A 21157-nucleotide genomic window follows, 5' to 3' on the forward strand; every position below is an offset into this window, starting at 1 on the left:
CATCCTGAAATCCTGGGATTGTTGTGTTTGCAGCCACAAATGCCTTGGATTCAAAGGGTTTTCCCCACATAAAATATCCTGGGATTGTTGTGTTTGTAGCCATGAAAGGTTGGAAAAGCCCTTTGAATCCCAGACTAAAAGATCCTGGGATTGTTGTGTTTGTGGCCTTGAAAATCTTGGATTCAAAGGGATTTTTCCAACCTAAAAGATCCTGGGATTGTTGCATTTGTAGCCATGAAAGGTTGGAATAACCCTTTGAATCCAAGACTAAAAGATCCTGGGATTGTTGCATTTGTAGCCATAAAAACTTGGACTTGATCTTAAAGGGTTTTTCCAGCCTGAAATCCTGGGATTCTTTTTTGTAACCATGAAATTTTTGGACTTGATCTTAAATGGGTTTTTCCATCCTAAAAGATCCTGGGATTTGTGTTTGTAACCATGAATACCTTGGACTTGATCTTAAGGAGTTTTTCCATCCTAAAATCCTGGGATTCTTTTTTTGCAGCCATTAAAGTTTTAGACTTGATCTTAAATGGGTTTTCCATCCTAAAAGATCCTGGGATTGTTGTGTTTATAGGCAGGAAAGTCTTGGATTCAAAAGGTTTTTCCAGCCTAAAAGATCTTGGGATTGTTGCATTTGTAGCCATGAAAGTGTTGGACTCGATTTTAAAGGGATTTTTCCAGCCTAAAATCCTGGGATTGTTTCATTTGTAGCCATGAAAGGCTGGAAAAAGCCTTTGAATCCAAGACTAAAAGATCCTGGGATTGTTGTGTGTGTAGCCATAAAGGCTTGGATTCAATCTTAAAGGGATTTTTCCATCCTAAAATCCTGGGATTGGTGTGTTTGTAGGCACAAATGTCTTGGATTCAAAGGGTTTTCCCCACATAAAATATCCTGGGATTGTTGCATTTGTAGCCATGAAAGCCTTGCACTCAATCCTAAATGGGTTTTTCCATCCTAAACCCCTGGAATTGTTGTGTTTGTAGCCATGAAAGGTTGGAAAAAGCCTTTGAATCCAAGACTAAAAGATCCTGGGATTGTTGTGTTTGTAGCCATGAAAGTCTTGGATTCAAAGGGTTTTTCCAGCATAAAAGATTTTGGGATTATTACATTTGTAGCCATAAAAGTCTTGGACTCAATCTTAAAGGGATTTTTCCAGCCGAAAATCCTGGGATTCTTTTTTTGTAGCCATGAAAGTTTTTGACTTGATCTTAAATGGGTTTTTCCATCCTAAAAGATCCTGGGATTGTTGTGTTTGTAGGCACGAAAATCTTGGACTCAATCTTAAATTTTTCCATCCTAAACCTTGGGATTGTTGTGTTTGTAGCCATGAAAGGTTGGGAAAAGCCTTTGAATCCAGAGATATATATCAAAAATAAAAGATCTTGGGATTGTTACGTTTGTAACCATGAATACCTTGGACTTGATCTTAAGGGATTTTTCCAGCCTGAAATCCTGGGATTCTTTTTTGTAACCATGAAATTTTTGGACTTGATCTTAAATGGGTTTTTCCAACCTAAAAGATCCTGGGATTGTTGTGTTTATAGGCAGGAAAGTCTTGGATTCAAAAGGTTTTTCCAGCATAAAAGATCTTGGGATTGTTGCATTTGTAGCCATAAAGGCTTGGACTTGATCTTAAGGGGTTTTTCCAGCCTAAAATCCTGGGATTCTTCTTTTGTATCCATGAAATTCTTGAACTTGATCTTAAATGGATTTTTCCAGCCTAAAATCCTGGGATTGTTGTGTTTGTAGCCATGAAAGGTTGGAAAAAGCCTTTGAATCCAAGACTAAAAGATCCTGGGATTGTTGTGTTTGTAACCATGAATGTCTTGGATTCAAAGGGTTTTTCCAATGTAAGAGATCCTGAAATTTTTGTGTTTGTGTAGCCATGAAAGTCTTGAACCCTAAATGGGTTTTTCCATCCTAAACCCCTGGGATTGTTGTGTTTGTAGCCATGAAAGGCTGGAATAACCCTTTGAATCCAAGACTAAAAGATCCTGGGATTGTTGTGTTTGTAGGCACAAAAATCTTGGATTCAATCTTAAAGGGATTTTTCCAGCCTAAAATCCTGGGATTCTTTTTTGTAACCATGAAATTTTTGGACTTGATCTTAAATGGGTTTTTCCATCCTAAAAGATCCTGGGATTGTTGTGTTTGTAGCCTTGAAAATCTTGGATTCAAAGGGATTTTTCCAACCTAAAGGATCCTGGGATTGTTGTGTTTATAGGCATAAATGTCTTGGGCTCAATCTTAAAGGGATTTTTCCATCCTAAAATCCTGGGATTGTTGTGTTTGTAACCATGAATGTCTTGGATTCAAAGGGTTTTTCCAATGTAAGAGATCCTGAAATTTTTGTGTTTGTGTAGCCTTGAAAGCCTTGGACTTGATCTTAAGGAGTTTTTCCAGCCTAAAATCCTAAAATTCTTCTTTTGTATCCATGAAATTCTTGAATTTGATCTTAAATGGATTTTTCCAACCTAAAAGATCCTGAAATTGTTGTGTTTGTAGCCATGAAAGGCTGGAAAAAGCCTTTGAATCCAAGACTAAAAGATCCTGGGATTGTTGTGTGTGTAGCCATAAAGGCTTGGATTCAATCTTAAAGGGATTTTTTCATCCTAAACCCCTGGAATTGTTGTGTTTGCAGCCACAAATGCCTTGGATTTAAAGGTTTTCCCATCAAACCTGCTGGGATTGTTGTGTTTGCAGGCACGAGAGCCCCCTGTTTGACTTCATCGAGAGCTGCCTGAGGAACAAGCACGAGATGGTGATTTATGAGGCTGCCTCTGCCATCATCCACCTGCCCAACTGCACTGCCAGGGAGCTGGCACCCGCTGTGTCAGGTGGGTCACACCCTTGGAGCCCTGAAATGGCTGGAATGGAGACATTCCCAGGAAATCCAGCACAATTAGAACACCCAAACGCTGATTTTCTGGTAATTTGGGGTGAATGGAGACATTCCCAGGAAATCCAGCACAATTATAACACCCAAACGCTGATTGTCTGGTAATTTGGGGTGAATGGAGACATTCCCAGAAAATCCAGCACAATTAGAACACCCAAACGCTGATTGTCTGGTAATTTGGGGTGAATGGAGACATTCCCAGGAAATCCAGCACAATTATAACACCCAAACGCTGATTGTCTGGTAATTTGGGGTGAATGGAGACATTCCCAGGAAATCCAGCACAATTATAACACCCAAACGCTGATTGTCTGGTAATTTGGGGTGAAAAGCCCTTTATTGCCAAATGAAAGGGTTTTTGGAGGAGATCATCCAGAAATCATTTTCCATCCCAGATAAATGGGATTAGAGGGTGATGCTTGTCCTTATCCAGGTGCAAGAATTTGGGATGGGAGGGAATCCTGGAATGATTTGGGTTGGAATGGACCTCAAAGATCACCCAGTGCCAGGCAGGGACACAGATAAATGGCATTAGAGCTGATGCTTGTCTATCCAGCTGCAGGATTTGGGATGGGAGGGAATCCTGGAATAGTTTTGGGTTGGAATGGATCTCAAAGATCACCCAGTGCCAGATAAATGGGATTAGAGCTGATGCTTGTCCTTATCCAGCTGCAGGAATTTGGGATGGGAGGGAATTATGGAATAGTTTTGGGTTGGAATGGACCTCAAAGATCACCCAGTGCCAGGCAGGGACACCTCCCCCTGTCCAATGCCAGATAAATGGCATTAGAGCTGATGCTTGTCCTTATCCAGCTGTAGGAATTTGGGATGGGAGGGAATCCTGGAATAGTTTGGGTTGGAATGGACCTCAAAGATCACCCAGTGCCAGGCAGGGACACCTCCCCTGTCCCAGTGTGCTCCCCAGTGCCAGATAAATGGCATTAGAGCTGATGCTTGTCCTTATCCAGGTGCAAGAATTTGGGATGGGAGGGAATCCTGGAATGATTTGGGTTGGAAGGGATCTCAAAGATCACCCAGTGCCACACAGGGACACAGATAAATGGCATTAGAGCTGATGCTTGTCCTTATCCAGCTGTAGGATTTGGGATGGGAGGGAATCCTGGAATGATTTGGGCTGGAATGGACCATAAAGATCACCCAGTGCCACACGGGACATCTCCTCTGTCCCAGTGTGCTCCCCAGTGCCAGATAAATGGGATTAGAGGGTGATGCTTGTCTTTGTCCAGCTGCAAGAATTTGGGATGGGAGGAAATCCTGGAATAGTTTGGGTTGGAATGGACCTTAAAGATCACCCAGTGCCAGGCAGGGACACAGATAAATGGCATTAGAGCTGATGCTTGTCCTTATCCAGCTGCAGGATTTGGGATGGGAGGGAATCCTGGAATGATTTGGGTTGGAATGGATCTCAAAGATCACCCAGTGCCAGGCAGGGACACAGATAAATGGCATTAGAGCTGATGCTTGTCTATCCAGCGGCAGGAATTTGGGATAGGAGGGAATCCTGGAATAGTTTGGGTTGGAATGGATCTCAAAGATCACCCAGTGCCAGGCAGGGACACCTCCCCTGTCCCAGTGTGCTCCCCAATGCCAGATAAATGGGATTAGAGCTGATGCTTGTCTTTATCCAGCTGTAGGATTTGGGATGGGAGGGAATCATGGAATAGTTTTGGGTTGGAATGGATCTCAAAGATCACCCAGTGCCAGGCAGGGACACAGATAAATGGCATTAGAGCTGATGCTTGTCCTTATCCAGCTGCAGGATTTGGGATGGGAGGGAATCCTGGAATGATTTGGGTTGGAATGGACCTCAAAGATCACCCAGTGCCAGGCAGGGACACCTCCCCTGTCCAATGCCAGATAAATGGCATTAGAGCTGATGCTTGTCCTTATCCAGCTGCAGGATTTGGGATGGGAGGGAATCCTGGAATGATTTGGGTTGGAATGGACCTCAAAGATCACCCAGTGCCAGGCAGGGACACCTCCCCTGTCCCAGTGTGCTCCCCAGTGCCAGATAAATGGCATTAGAGCTGATGCTTGTCTATCCAGCTGCAGGATTTGGGATAGGAGGGAATCCTGGAATGATTTGGGTTGGAATGGACCTTAAAGATCACCCAGTGCCACACAGGGACACAGATAAATGGCATTAGAGCTGATGCTTGTCCTTATCCAGCTGTAGGATTTGGGATGGGAGGGAATCCTGGAATAGTTTTGGGTTGGAATGGATCTCAAAGATCACCCAGTGCCAGGCAGGGACACAGATAAATGGCATTAGAGCTGATGCTTGTCCTTATCCAGCTGCAGGAATTTGGGATGGGAGGGAATCCTGGAATGATTTGGGTTGGAATGGACCTCAAAGATCACCCAGTGCCAGGCAGGGACACCTCCCCTGTCCCAGTGAGCTCCAAGCCCTGCCCAACCCATCCTTGGACATTTGAACAGCCACAGATTGTCTGGGAAAACTAAATTGCAGCTGGAATATAGAACTGGAATGTGGAGCCACCCGAGCCACCCTCTGGCATTGGCAGTGGGATAAAAACCAGGAGTTTTTCCAACCTGTGTGATAAACTATGCTAGCAGTGTGTAGTTGGAGATCCATCAGACATTCTGCTCTGTTTCCTTTCTTTGAAAGAAGCCAAATCTTTGGTTTTTGGTTGATTTTGATTTTGTCTTTCCCAGTGTTGCAGCTTTTCTGCAGCTCTCCCAAGCCTGTCCTGCGCTACGCAGCCGTGAGGACCCTCAATAAAGTGAGTGCTCCAAAACCTCCAAAACCTCCAAAAAGCTTCATTCTGTGAGCCCAATGATGGCTGTGCCACCTCAGGCAGAGCAGCTGCCCTGGCATGGCTTCATTTGGAATTATTCCATGCTGGAGAATTGGGAAAAAGCCAATCTGGATTTTCTGTGCCAGCTCTCCTGGTGGGACAGAAATCTTTCCTGCATTCAGGCTGTGCTTGCTCATTTTGGGAACATGGGATAGAACAAGCTGGTGGTTTGATAACCTGTGAGCTTTCAGCTGGATATTCAATATTACAAAAATCCAATTCCATGCTGGAGAATTGGGAAAAAGCCAATCTGGCTTTTCTGTGCCAGCTCTCCTGGTGGGACAGAAATCTTTCCTGCATTCAGGCTGTGCTTGCTCATTTTGGGAACAAGCTGGTAGTTTGATAATCTGTGAGCTTTCAGCTGGATATTTAATATTACAAAAATCCAATTCAATCTAAATATTACAAAAATCCAAAAGGATCTCAGAGATATTCTGATTTCAGAGCTGCAAAAATTCAAGACTCAAACCCACGAGCTGTAACTAAAATCCCATTAAAACACCCCAGCTCTGCTTGCATGCCATGCTTTGAACTGCAGGATGCTGCACCTCCCACCTCATTTTACAATTGCATCCCTTGCAGGTGGCCATGAAACACCCATCTGCAGTGACTGCCTGCAACCTGGACCTGGAGAACCTGATCACAGACTCCAACAGGAGCATTGCCACGCTGGCCATCACCACCCTGCTCAAGACTGGCAGCGAGAGCAGCGTGGACAGGCTGATGAAACAAATCTCCTCCTTCGTCTCAGAAATCTCTGACGAGTTCAAGGTGTGCCACTGGAGCCCTCTGCTCTCGTTTCTTCTATTTCTATTTCTCTCATTTTTTGTTTGCTTTGAAGCTTTTGTTGTTTGGCAATGCTTTGGTTTTTTAGTCTGGCTGGGCAAAAATTCACAATTTCCTTTTCAGCTTCGTTATCCTTGTATGCTTTCCTCCCACCTCTCCAAGGAAGGGAAAATGGCATTTGGTGGATTCCTGGCTCCTGGGGAAAATCCTGCAAATCTTGGACTTCCTTCTGGTTGGGTTAGAGAGGAGGAAGGATTTTAAGTGAGTTTATATTACATCAGTCTTGATGCATAGTTAGGGAGCTGTGTTAATTAGGAATTTCTACCTAATTTGTAAATTTTGTAGGGACTAAACTGGTAAGAAATTGGTGCACAGTTTGGAAACTGTGTTAATTATTTCTACCTAATTTGTAAATTTTATAGTGATTAAACTGGTAAGAAATTGGTGCACAGTTTGGAAATTGTGTTAATTATTAATTTCTACCTACTCTAAGTTTTATAGTGACTAAACAGGTAAGAAATTGGTTCATAGTTAGGGAACTGTGTTAATTAGGAATTTCTACCTAATTTGTAAGATTTGCAGTGACTAATCTGGTAAGAAATTGGTGCATAGTTTGGAAACTGTATTAATTATGAATTTCTACCTAATTTGTAAATTTTATAGTGACTAAACTGGTAAGAAATTGGTGGATAGTTAGGAAACTGTATTAATTATGAATTTTAACCTAATTTGTAAGATTTGCAGTGACTAATCTGGTAAGAAATTGGTGCACAGTTTGGAAACTGTGTTAATTATTTCTACCTAACTGTGTTAATAATTTCTACCTAATTTGTAAATTTTATAGTGACTAAACTGGCAATATATTGGTGCATAATTTGGAAGCTGTTCATTATGAATTTCTACCTAATTTGTAAATTTTATAGTGACTAACCTGGTAAGAAATTGGTGCATAGTTAGGGAACTGTGTTAATTATTTCTACTTAACTGTGTTAATAATTTCATTATGAATTTCTACCTAATTTGTAAATTTTATAGTGACTAATCTGGCAAGAAATTGGTGCATAATTTGGAAACTATTCATTATGAATTTCTACCTAATTTGTAAATTTTATAGTGACTAATCTAGCAAGAAATTGGTGCATAGTTTAGAAACTGTATTAATTATGAATTTCTACCTACTCTGTAAGTTTTATAGTGACTAAACAGGTAAGAAATTGGTGCATAGTTAGGAAACTGTGTTAATTATGAATTTCTACCTAATTTGTAAGTTTTATAGGGACTAAACTGGCAAGAAATTGGTGCATAGTTAGGGAACTGTGTTAATTAGGAATTTCTACCTAATTTGTAAGATTTGCAGTGACTAATCTGGTAAGAAATTGGTGCACAGTTTGGAAACTGTGTTAATTATTTCTGCCTAACTGTGTTAATAATTTCTACCTAATTTGTAAATTTTATAGTGGCTAAACTGGCAAGAAATTGGTGGATAGTTAGGAAACTGTATTAATTATGAATTTTAACCTAATTTGTAAGATTTGTAGTGACTAATCTGGTAAGAAATTGGTGCACAGTTTGGAAACTGTATTAATTATTAATTTCTACCTACTCTGTAAGTTTTATAGTGACTAAACAGGTAAGAAATTGGTGCACAGTTTGGAAACTGTGTTAATTATTTCTGCCTAACTGTGTTAATAATTTCTACCTAATTTGTAGGTTTTATAGTGACTAAACTGGTAAGAAATTGGTGGATAGTTAGAAACTGCATTAATTATTAATTTCTACCTAATTTGTAAATTTTATAGTGACTAAACTGGTAAGAAATTGGTGCATAGTTAGGAAACTGTATTAATTATGAATTTTAACCTAATTTGTAAGATTGGTAGTGACTAATCTAGCAAGAAATTGGTGCATAATTTGGAAACTATTCATTATGAATTTCTACCTAATTTGTAAATTTTATAGTGGCTAATCTGGTAAGAAATTGGTGCATAGTTAGGGAACTGTGTTAATTATGATTTTCTATCTAATTTGTAAGATTTGCAGTGACTAAATTGGTAAGAAATTGGTGCACAGTTTGGAAAGTGTGTTAATTATTTCTGCCTAACTGTGTTAATAATTTCTACCTAATTTGTAAATTTTATAGTGACTAATCTGGTAAGAAATTGGTGCACAGTTTGGAAACTGTGTTAATTATGAATTTCTACCTAATTTGTAAATTTTATAGTGACTAATCTGGTAAGAAATTGGTGCATAGTTAGGGAACTGTGTTAATTATGAATTTCTACCTAATTTGTAAATTTTATAGTGACTAAACTGGTAAGAAATTGGTGCACAGTTTGGAAAGTGTGTTAATTATTTCTACCTAACTGTGTTAATAATTTCTACCTAATTTGTAGGTTTTATAGTGACTAAACTGGTAAGAAATTGGTGCATAGTTTGGAAACTGTTAATTATGAATTTCTACCTAATTTGTAAATTTTATAGTGACTAAACTGGTAAGAAATTGGTGCATAATTTGGAAACTATTCATTATGAATTTCTACCTAATTTGTAAATTTTATAGTGACTAATCTGGCAAGAAATTGGTGCATAATTTGGAAACTGTTCATTATCAATTTCTACCTAATTTGTAAATTTTATAGTGACTAAACTGGTAAGAAATTGGTGCATAGTTAGGGAACTGTGTTAATTAGGAATTTCTACCTAATTTGTAAGATTTGCAGTGACTAATCTGGTAAGAATTGGTGCACAGTTTGGAAACTGTTAATTATTTCTACCTAAGTGTTAATAATTTCTACCTAATTTGTAAATTTTATAGTGACTAATCTGGTAAGAAATTGGTGGATAGTTGGGGAACTGTATTAATTAGGAATTTCTACCTAATTTGTAAGATTTATAGTGACTAATCTGGCAAGAAATTGGTGCATAATTTGGAAACTATTCATTATGAATTTCTACCTAATTTGTAAATTTTATAGTGACTAATCTGGTAAGAAATTGGTGCACAGTTTGGAAACTGTGTTAATTATTAATTTCTACCTACTCTAAGTTTTATAGTGACTAAACAGGTAAGAAATTGGTGCATAGTTAGGAAACTGTGTTAATTATGAATTTCTACCTAATTTGTAAATTTTATAGTGACTAAACTGGTAAGAAATTGGTGCATAGTTTGGAAAGTGTGTTAATTATTTCTGCCTAACTGTGTTAATAATTTCTACTTAATTTGTAGGTTTTATAGTGACTAAACTGGCAAGAAATTGGTGGATATTTAGGAAACTGTATTAATTATGAATTTTAACCTAATTTGTAAATTTTATAGTGACTAAACTGGCAAGAAATAGGTTCAGGATGGGTCAGCTGTACCTGTTCCATCATGAGGAGCACAGCTTGAGTCCTTGTTCTTATTTATGAGAAAAATAAGTGTTAGACAAGTTGGAAATTGCAGAGAGTTTTAATGAGAGAATGTGACAAATTAAAATTAGAGAGGGAAGGGAAGGGAAGGGAAGGGAAGGGAAGGGAAGGGAAGGAAAAAGGAAAGGAAATTTCAAGGAAAGGAAATTTCAAGGAAAGGAAAGGAAAGGAAATTTCAAGGAAAGGAAATTTCAAGGAAAGGAAATTTCAAGGAAAGGGAAAGGGAAAGGGAAAGGGAAAGGGAAAGGGAAAGGGAAAGGGAAAGGGAAAGGGAAAGGGAAGGGAAGGGAAGGGAAGGGAAGGGAAGGGAAGGGAAGGGAAGGGAAGGGAAGGAGAGGAGAGGGGAGGGGAGGGGAGGGGAGGGGAGGGGAGGGGAGGGGAGGGGAGGGGAGGGAAGGGAAGGGAAGGGAAGGGAAGGGAAGGGAAGGGAAGGGAAGGGAAGGGAAGGGAAGGGAAGGGAAGGGAAGGAAAGGAAAGGAAAGGAAAAGGAAAGGAAAGGAAAGGAAAGGAAAGGAAAGGAAAGGAAAGGAAAGGAAAGGAAAGGAAAGGAAAGGAAAGGAAAAGGAAAGGAAAGGAAAGGAAAGGAAAGGAAAGGAAAGGAAAGGAAAGGAAAGGAAAGGAAAGGAAAGGAAAGGAAAGGAAAGGAAAGGAAAGGAAAGGAAAGGAAAGGAAAGGAAAGGAAAGGAAAGGAAAGGAAAGGAAAGGAGAGAAATTTCAAGGAAATTTCAAGGAAAGGGAAAAGGAAAGGGGACTTTGAGTTAACACATTCCATCCTAAATTTTTTCGCAGAGCCAGCCTTTGCACAAACCCTGAGAATCCACCAGCTGCTTTTTCTCCTTGCACATGGATTGACTGAGCTGGAACTGTGCTTTTCCCAGGATCTGATCCATGACCCTGTCCCTGTGTGTCCCCTCAGGTGGTGGTCAAGGAAAGGAAAGGAAATTTCAAGGAAATTTCAAGGAAATTTCAAGGAAATTTCAAGGAAATTTCAAGGAAAGGAAATTTCAAGGAAAGGAAATTTCAAGGAAATTTCAAGGAAATTTCAAGGAAATTTCAAGGAAAGGAAAGGAAAGGAAATTTCAAGGAAAGGAAAGGAAATTTCAAGGAAAGGAAAGGAAAGGAAAGGAAAGGAAAGGAAAGGAAAGGAAAGGAAAGGAAAGGAAAGGAAAGGAAAGGAAAGGAAAGGAAAGGAAAGGAAAGGAAAAGGGAAAGGAAAGGAAAGGAAAGGAAAGGAAAGGAAAGGAAAGGAAAGGAAAGGAAAGGAAAGGAAAGGGGAAATTTCAAGGAAATTTCAAGGAAAGGGAAAAGGAAAGGGGACTTTGAGTTAACACATTCCATCCTAAATTCCATTTTTTTTTCGCAGAGCCAGCCTTTGCACAAACCCTGAGAATCCACCAGCTGCTTTTTCTCCTTGCACATGAATTCACTGAGCTGTGCTTTTCCCAGGATCTGATCCATGACCCTGTCCCTGTGTGTCCCCTCAGGTGGTGGTCAAGGAAAGGAAATTTCAAGGAAATTTCAAGGAAAGGGAAGGAAATTTCAAGGAAAGAAAATTTCAAGGAAATTTCAAGGAAATTTCAAGGAAATTTCAAGGAAAGGGAAAGGGAAAGGGAAAGGGAAAGGGAAAGGGAAAGGGAAGGAAAGGGAAGGAAAGGGAAGGAAAGGAAAGGAAATTTCAAGGAAAGGAAAGGAAATTTCAAGGAAAGGAAAGGAAAGGAAATTTCAAGGAAAGGAAAGGAAAGGAAAGGAAATTTCAAGGAAAGGAAAGGAAAGGAAAGGAAATTTCAAGAAAGGAAAGGAAAGGAAAGGAAAGGAAAGGAAAGGAAAGGAAAGGAAAGGAAAGGAAAGAAGAAAGGAAAGGAAAGGAAAGGAAAGGAAAGGAAAGGAAAGGAAAGGAAAGGAAAGGAAAGGAAAGGAAAGGAAAGGAAAGGAAAGGAAAGGAAAGGAAAGGAAAGGAAAGGAAAGGAAAGGAAAGGAAAGGAAAGGAAAGGAAAGGAAAGGAAAGGAAAGGAAAAGGAAAGAAAAGAAAAGGAAAGGAAAGGAAAGAAAGGAAAGGAAGGAAAGGAAAGGAAAGGAAGGAAAGGAAAGGAAAGGAAAGGAAAGGAAAGGAAAGGAAAGGAAAGGAAAGGAAGGAAAGGAAAGGAAAGGAAAGGAAAGGAAAGGAAAGGAAGGAAAGGAAGAAGGAAAGGAAAGGAAAGGAAGGAAGGAAAGGAAAGGAAAGGAAAGAAGGAAAGGAAAGGAAAGGAAAGGAAATAAGGAAGAAGGAAAGGAAAGGAAGGAAAGGAAAGAAAGGGAAAGAAAGGGAAGGAAGGGGAAATTTCAAGGAAAGGGGAAAGGGAAGGGGACTTTGAGTTAACACACTCCATCCTAAATTCCATTTTTTTTCGCAGACCAGCCTTTGCACAAACCCTGAGAATCCACCAGCTGCTTTTTCTCCTTGCCTATGGATTCACTGTTTTTCCCAGGATCTGATCCATGACCCTGTCCCTGTGTGTCCCCTCAGGTGGTGGTCGTGCAGGCCATCAGTGCCCTGTGCCAGAAGTACCCGCGCAAGCACGGCGTGATGATGACCTTCCTGTCCAACATGCTCAGGGATGATGTACGTGGGGCTGCTGCTCTGGGCACGGTTTGGGCACATTTTGGGCCTGCTGGGCCATGGGAAGGGTCCCTTCTGTCAGTGGGGAATGAGGGACTGCAGCTCCTGCTGGGTCAGGGCTGTGGGAAATGCTTGGGAATGGGTGAGGCCTTCAGGGGCGCCATAGAGAACAGGCTGGGCAGAGTTAAAGGAGTAAAATTGGGATTTATTAAAGGCCTTAATGGATACAGAGACTGCCTGGAACAGAGGCTGGGCAGAGTTAAAGGAATAAAATTGGGATTTATTAAAGGCCTTCAATAGGTACAGAGGCTGCCTGGAACAGAGGCTAGACAAACATAAAGGAATAAAATTGGGATTTATTAAAGGTCTTCAATAGGTACAGAGGCCACCTAGAACAGAGGCTGGGCAGAGTTAAAGGAATAAAATAGGGATTTATTAAAGGCCTTCATGGATACACCTCATGCCTTGAGAGGCTGCCTAGAACAGAGGCTAGACAAAAATAAAGGAATAAAATTGGGATTTAGTAAAGGTTTTCAATAGATACAGAGGCCACCTAGAACAGAGGCTGGACAAAAATAAAGGAATAAAATAGGGATTTATGAAAGGCCTTCAATGGGTACAGAGGCCACCTAGAACAGAGGCTGGACAGAGTTAAAGGAGTAAAATTGGGATTTATTAAAGGTCTTCAATGGGTATGGAGGCCACCTAGAACAGAGGCTGGGCAGAGTTAAAGGAATAAAATTGGGATTTATTAAAGGTCTTCGATAGGTACAGAGGCTGCCTGGAAGACAAAAATAAAGGAATAAAATAGGGATTTATTAAAGGTTTTCAGTGGGTACTTCTGGTGCCTTGAGAGGGATTTATTAAAGGCCTCCATGGATACACCTCATGTCTTGAGAGGCTACTTATAACAGAGGCTAGACAAATATAAAGAATAGAATTGGGATTTATTAAAGGCCTTCAATAGGTACAGAGGCCACCTAGAACAGAGACTAGACAAAAATAAAGGAATAAAATAGGGATTTATTAAAGGCCTTCAATAGGTACAGAGGCTGCCTGGAACAGAGTTAAAGGAATAAAACAGGGATTTATTAAAGGTTTTCAATAGGTATGGAGGCTATCTAGAACAGAGGCTGGGCAGAGTTAAAGCAATAAAATTGGGATTTATTAAAAGCCTTAATGGATACAGAGGCTGCCTGGAACAGAGGCTATACAAAAATAAAGGAATTAAATAGGGATTTGTTAGAGGCTTTCAATAGATACAGAGGCCACCTAGAACAGAGGCTGGACAAAAATAAAGGAATAAAATTGGGATTTATTAAAGGCCTTCAATAGGTACAGAGGCTGCCTGGAACAGAGGCTGGACAGTGTTAAAGGAACAGTAGGTACTCCTGATGCCTTGAGATGCTCCCTAGAACAGAGGCTGGGCAGAGTTAAAGGAGTAAAATTGGGATTTGTTAAAGGCCTTCGATAGGTATGGAGGCTATCTAGAACAGAGGCTAGACAAAAATAAAGGAATAAAATAGGGATTTATTAAAGGTTTTCAGTGGGTACTTCTGGTGCCTTGAGAGGGATTTATTAAAGGCCTTAATGGATACACCTCATGTCTTGAGAGGCTGCCTGGAACAGAGGCTGGGCAGAGTTAAAGGAATAAAATTGGGATTTATTAAAGGCCTCCATAGATACACCTCATGCCTTGAGAGGCTACTTATAACAGAGGCTAGACAAATATAAAGAATAAAATAGGGATTTATTAAAGGCCTCCATAGATACACCTCAGGCCTTGAGATGCTCCCTAGAACAGAGACTAGACAAATATAAAGGAATAAAATTGGGATTTATTAAAGGTCTTCCATAGGTATAGAGGCCACCTAGAACAGAGGCTGGGCAGAGTTAAAGGAGTAAAATTGGGATTTATTAAAGGTCTTCGATAGGTACAGAGGCTGCCTTGAAGACAAAAATAAAGGAATAAAATTGGGATTTATTAAAGGTTTTCAATGGGTACTCCTGGTGCCTTGAGAGGCCACCTAGAACAGAGGCTGGACAGAGTTAAAGGAATAAAATTGGGATTTATTAAAGGTCTTCAATAGGTATAGAGGCTATCTAGAACAGAGGCTAGACAAAAATAAAGGAATAAAATAGGGATTTATTAAAGGCCTTCAATAGGTACTCCTGGTGCCTTGAGAGGGATTTATTAAAGGCCTTAATGGATACACCTCAGGCCTTGAGATGCTCCCTAGAACAGAGGCTAGACAAATATAAAGAATAAAATAGGGATTTGTTAAAGGCTTTCAATAGGTACAGAGGCTGCCTGGAACAGAGGCTGGGCAGAGTTAAAGGAGTAAAATTGGGATTTATTAAAGGCTTTCAATAGTTATAGAGGCTATCTAGAACAGAGGCTAGACAAATATAAAGAATAAAATAGGGATTTGTTAAAGGCCTTCATGGATACACCTCATGCCTTGAGAGGCTGCCTAGAACAGAGGCTAGACAAAAATAAAGGAATAAAATTGGGATTTATTAAAGGTCTTCAATAGGTACAGAGGCTATCTAGAACAGAGGCTAGACAAAAATAAAGGAATAAAATAGGGATTTATTAAAGGCCTTCAATGGGTACAGAGGCTGCCTGGAACAGAGGCTAGACAAAAATAAAGGAATAAAATAGGGATTTATTAAAGGCCTCCATGGATACACCTCATTCCTTGAGAGGCTCCCTAGAACAGAGACTAGACAAATATAAAGAATAAAGTAGGGATTTATTAAAGGTTTTCAATGGGTACAGAGGCTGCCTTGAAGACAAAAATAAAGGAATAAAATAGGGATTTATTAAAGGCCTTCAATAGGTACAGAGGCCACCTAGAACAGAGGCTGGGCAGAGTTAAAGGAATAAAATAGGGATTTGTTAAAGGCCTCCATGGATACACCTCATGCCTTGAGAGGCTACTTATAACAGAGGCTGGGCAGAGTTAAAGCAATAAAAGTTGCTGGTAAGAAATTGGTGCACACACAATAAATTGGAATTTATTAAAAGCCTTAATGGATACAGAGGCTGCCTGGAACAGAGGCTGGACAGTGTTAAAGGAATAAAATTGGGATTTATTAAAGGTTTTCAATGGGTACTCCTGGTGCCTTGAGAGGGATTTATTAAAGGCCTTAATGGATACACACATGCCTTGAGAGGCTGCCTGGAACAGAGGCTAGACAAATATAAAGGAATAAAATTGGGATTTGTTAAAGGTCTTCGATAGATACAGAGGCCACCTAGAACAGAGGCTGGACAAAAATAAAGGAATAAAATTGGGATTTATTAAAGGCTTTCAATAGGTACAGAGGCTGCCTGGAACAGAGGCTAGACAAAAATAAAGGAATAAAATAGGGATTTATTAAAGGCCTCCATGGATACACCTCATTCCTTGAGAGGCTACTTATAACAGAGGCTAGACAAATATAAAGGAATAAAAAAGCTAAAATCCTGAGTTTGGAGTTCTACCTAAAGCAGTCCAGGGTTTGAAAACCACAAAAGCTAAAATCCTGAGTTTCTAAAGCAGTCCAGGGTTTGAAAAATATAAAAGTTAAAATCCTGAGTTTGGAGTTCTACCTAAAGCAATACAGGATTTGAAAACGACAAAAGCTAAAATCCTGAGTCTGGAGTTCTACCTAAAGCAATACAGAGTTTGAAAAACATAAAAGTTAAAATCCTGAGTTTGGAGTCCAGGGGTTGAAAACCACAAAAGCTAAAATCCTGAGTTTGGAGTTCTGCCTAAAGCAGGGGTTGAAAACCACAGAAGCTAAAATCCTGAGTTTGGAGTTCTACCTAAAGCAGTCCAAGGGTGGAAAACCACAAAAGCTAAAATCCTGAGTTTCTAAAGCAGTCCAGGGGTTGAAAAAATAAAAGTTAAAATCCTGAGTTTGGAGTTCTACCTAAAGCAGTCCAGGGTTGAAAACCACAAAAGCTAAAATCCTGAGTTTGGAGTTCTACCTAAAGCAGTCCAAGGGTTGAAAACATAAAAGTTAAAATCCTGAGTTTGGAGTCCAGAGGTTGAAAACCACAAAAGCTAAAATCCTGAGTTTCTAAAGCAGTCCAGGGTTTGAAAAATATAAAAGTTAAAATCCTGAGTTTGGAGTTCTACCTAAAGCAGTCCAGGGGTTGAAAAACATAAAAGTTAAAATCCTGAGTTTGGAGTCCAGAGTTTGAAAACCACAAAAGCTAAAATCCTGAGTTTGGAGTTCTACCTAAAGCAGTCCAGGGGTTGAAAACCACAAAAGCTAAAATCCTGAGTTTGGAGTTATACCTAAAGCAGGGGTTGAAAACATAAAAGCTAAAATCCTGAGTTTGGAGTTCTACCTAAAGCAGGGGTTGGAAACATAAAAGTTAAAATCCTGAGTTTGGAGTTCTACCTAAAGCAGTCCAGGGGTTGAAAACCACAAAAGTTAAAATCCTGAGTTTGGAGTCCAGAGTTTGAAAAACATAAAAGCTAAAATCCTGAGTTTGGAGTTCTACCTAAAGCAGTCCAAGGGCGGAAAACCACAAAAGCTAAAATCCTGAGTTTCTAAAGCAGTCCAGGGTTTGAAAAATATAAAAGTTAAAATCCTGAGTTTGGAGTTCTACCTAAAGCAGCCCAGGGGTTGAAAACCACAAAAGCTAAAATCCTGAGTTTGGGGTTATACCTAAAGCAGGGGTTGAAAACATAAAAGCTAAAATCCTGAGTTTGGAGTCCAGGGGTTGAAAACCACAAAAGCTAAAATCCTGAGTTTGGAGTTATAACTAAAGCAGTCCAGGGGTTGAAAACCACAAAAGCTAAAATCCTGAGTTTGGAGTCCAGAGTTTGAAAACCACAAAAGCCAAAATCCTGAGTTTGGAGTCCAGAGTTTGAAAACCACAAAAGCTAAAATCCTAACGCTGAGGATGCTCAGAGGGCTGGGAGTGCCCTGCCAGCACATCCAGCCCATTTTCCCCCCCAGTTTATACACAGGATTGTTTTCTCCATGGGCAGCAGTCAGTGAAGCACCAATGGCTCCAAGCCACACTCAGTGTCCCCGTGTCCCTTTGCAGGGTGGCTTTGAGTACAAGAGAGCCATCGTGGACTGCATCATCAGCATCATCGAGGAGAACCCCGAGAGCAAGGAGGCCGGGCTGGCTCACCTGTGCGAGTTCATCGAGGACTGCGAGCACACCGTGCTGGCCACCAAGATCCTGCACCTGCTGGGCAAGGAGGGGCCCAGGACCCCCTGCCCCTCCAAGTACATCCGCTTCATCTTCAACAGGGTGGTGCTGGAGAACGAGGCTGTCAGGGCTGGTGAGTGCAGATCCAGGCCTGGAGTTGTGGCTCACTGCCTTTCCTCAACCTGGAAAGGAAATTTGAAAATTTTAGAGAGGTGTCCTGGTTTAGAGTAAATTTGGGAGAAAACCTTCAAAGAAGTTTCTCAAAAACCCCTTTGGGAGAGGAGAACAAGTCTGTCAGGGCTGGTGAGTGCAGCTCAGGGCCTGCAGTTCTGGCTCCTTGCCTTTTCCTCAAACTGGAAAGGAAATTTGAAATAGGTTAGAAAGCTGTCTTGGTTTAAGGCAAATTTGGGAGAAAATCTCCAAAGGGCTTCCTCTAAAACCCCTCTGGAGAGGAGAACAAGGCTGTCAGGGCTGGTGAGTGCAGCTGCAGGCCTGGAGTTGTGGTTCATTGCCTTTTCTCAAACTGGGAATGAAATTTGAAAATTTTAAAGAGGTGTCCTGGTTTAGGGTAAATTTGGGAGAAAATCTTCAAAGAGATTTCTCAAAAACCCCATTGAGAGAGAGGATCGAGCCTGTCAGGGCTGGTGAGTGCAGCTCCAGGCATGGAATTCTGGCTCTTTGCCTTTCCTCAAACTGGGAATGGAATGTGAGATAATTGTAGTAAGGTGTCTTGGTTTAGGGTAAAATTTGGGGAGAAATTCCAAAGAGGTTTCTCAAACACCTCTTTGGGAGAGGGCAACGAGCCTGTGAGGGCTGTGAGAATTCCAGGCCTTGTATTCTGGCTCCTTGCCTTTTCCTCAAACAGGAAATGAAATTTGAGATAATTGTAGTAAGGTGTCTTGGTTTTAGGGTAAATTTGGGAGAAAATCTCCAAAGGGCTTTCTCAAAAACCCCTTTGAGAGAGGGCAACGAGGCTGTGAGGGCTGGTGAGTGCAGCTCCAGGTTTGGAATTCTGGCTCCTTGCCTTTCCTCAAACTGGAAAGGAAATTTGAGATAATTGTAGTAAGGTGTCTTGGTTTTAGGGCAAATTTGGGAGAAAATCTCCAAAGGGCTTTCTCAAAAACCCCTTTGAGAGAGGGCAATGAGTCTGTGAGGGCTGTGAGAATTCCAGGCCTTGTATTCTGCCTCCTTGCCTTTCCTCAACCTGGAAAGGAAATTTGAGATAATTGTAGTAAGGTGTCTTGGTTTTAGGGCAAATTTGGGAGAAAATCTCCAAAGGTGTTTCTCAGACACCCCATTGAGTGAGGGAACGAGGCTGTCAGGGCTGGTGAGTGCAGATCCAGGCCTGGAGTTGTGGCTCCTTGCCTTTCCTCAAACTGGAAATGAAATTTGAGATAATTGTAGTAAGGTGTCCTGGTTTAGGGTAAATTTGGGAGAAAATCTCCAGAGTGGTTTCTCCAAAGGGGTTCCTCTAGAAACTCCAAAGGGCTTTCTCAAAAACCCCATTGAGAGAGGGCAATGAGTCTGTCAGGGCTGGTGAGTGCAGCTCCAGGCCTGCAGTTCTGGTTCCTTGCCTTTAACTCAAACTGGAAAGGAACTTCAAAATTTTAGAAAGTGTCCTGGTTTAGGATAAATCTGGGAAAAAACCTTCAAAGAGATTTCTCAAAAACCCCATTGAGAGAGGGGAAGGAGGCTGTCAGGGCTGGTGAGTGCAGCTGCAGGCCTGCATGTCTGCCTCCTTGCCTTTAATTCCACCTGGGAATGAAATTTGAGATAATTGTAGTAAGGTGTCCTGGTTTAGGGTAAATCTGGGAGAAAACCTTCAAAGAGATTCTTCAAAAACCCCTTTTGGGAGAGGGGAAGGAGGCTGTCAGGGCTGGTGAGTGCAGCTGCACGCCTGGAGTTGTGGCTCATTGCCTTTTCCTCAAACTGGGAATGGAATGTGAGATAATTGTAGTATGGTGTCTTGGTTTTAGGGTAAATTTGGGAGAATCTCCAAAGGGGTTTCTCAAAAACCCCTTTGAAAAAGGGGAACGAGGCTGTCAGGGCTGGTGAGTGCAGCTCCAGGCATGGAGTTCTGGTTCCTTGCCTTTAACTCAAACTGGAAAGGAACTTCAAAATTTTAGAAAGTGTCCTGATTTAGAGTGAATTTGGGAGATATTCCAAAGGGGTTCCTGTAGAATCTCCATCGGGGTTTCTTTGGAAAGCAGATTCAAGCAGCCCCACGCTGTGCTGGCCACCAGGATCCTGCAAGGAGGACCCCAGGGTGCTTATGGACAATGAGGTTGTGAGAATTTCAGGCTTGGAATTCTGGCTTTTTGCCTTTTCCTCAAACTGGGAATGGAATGTGAGATAATTGTAGTATGGTGTCTTGGTTTTAGGGTAAATTTGGGAGAAAATCTCCAAAGGGCTTTCTCAAAAACCCCATTGAGAGAGGGCAATGAGTCTGTCAGGGCTGGTGAGTGCAGCTCCAGGCCTGGAGTTCTGGCTCCTTGCCTTTCCTCAAAGTGGAAGTGAAATCTGAGATAATTTTAGAAAGGTGTCTTGGTTTTAGGGCAAATTTGGGAGAAAATCTCCAAAGGGCTTTCTCCAAAGGGCTTTCTCAAAAACCCCTTTGAGAGAGGGCAATGAGTCTGTCAGGGCTGGTGAGTGCAGCTCCAGGCCTGGAGTTGTGGCTCATTGCCTTTCCTCAAACTGGGAATGGAATTAGAAAATTTTAGAGAGGTGTCCTGGTTTAGGGTAAATCTAGGAGAAAATCTTCGAAGGGCTTTCTCAAAAACCATAAAACCGTAAAACAAAATATTTAAAGATTATGTCAAAACAATAAATATCCTTATTAACAGTGTTTTATTAGCCAATAGATCCTTAAAAAGAATCTTGTAGCCTTCTAAACCAAACTGTAACAATATAATCCAAATTCACCCTTCCTACCTGTGTAAACAATAAACCACATCATCCAGAACAATTCAAAAATCCCATCTCAAATTCCTTCCAAAGTAAATTATCACACCTTTCCCTCAACCTGGAAATGGAATTGGAGAGAATTTTAGTGGGGAGTGTCCTGGTTTTGGAGAAATTTGGGAGAAAAACATCAAAGGGGTTTCTTAGAAAGCAGATTGCAGCTGGTTTCCAGAGCTTGATCACAGAATTATTTCCATGTGGAAATACAGGAATAGTTGAGTCTGAGAGGTTTCTGGTGTGGAAGAGCTGCATTAATTGGAATTTCAGGACTGTGAGGATGAGTTTGTGCAGAACTTGGGCTGCTCTGACCCTGCCTGTTCTCTCTGCAGCTGCTGTCAGTGCTCTGGCCAAGTTTGGGGCCCAGAATGAGAATCTGCTCCCCAGCATCCTGGTGCTGCTGCAGAGGTCAGTGGGGCTGGGGGACACTGGGGGCTGCAGGTGGGGGACAGCACTGGGCTGGCACTGGGGGACACTGATGGCAGCAAACAGGGTGACAACA

At 41.2% G+C, this 21157-nt stretch overlaps 1 protein-coding gene across 1 annotated transcript in view; it reads left to right on the top strand.

Moving 5' to 3' along the window:
- The window catches only part of COPG2 (COPI coat complex subunit gamma 2), a 93857-nt gene that overhangs the window by 33267 nt on the left and 39433 nt on the right, over nt 1-21157 (top strand). The window contains exons 10-15 of the mRNA XM_064703101.1: nt 2708-2841; nt 5601-5668; nt 6326-6514; nt 12441-12536; nt 17587-17830; nt 20988-21063. Of these exons, the coding sequence (XP_064559171.1) occupies nt 2708-2841; nt 5601-5668; nt 6326-6514; nt 12441-12536; nt 17587-17830; nt 20988-21063 (807 nt within the window). The remainder of the gene's footprint in view (nt 1-2707; nt 2842-5600; nt 5669-6325; nt 6515-12440; nt 12537-17586; nt 17831-20987; nt 21064-21157) is intronic.

Source organism: Zonotrichia leucophrys, chromosome 1A (genome assembly GCF_028769735.1).
Source record: "Zonotrichia leucophrys gambelii isolate GWCS_2022_RI chromosome 1A, RI_Zleu_2.0, whole genome shotgun sequence".
Taxonomy (NCBI): domain Eukaryota; kingdom Metazoa; phylum Chordata; class Aves; order Passeriformes; family Passerellidae; genus Zonotrichia; species Zonotrichia leucophrys.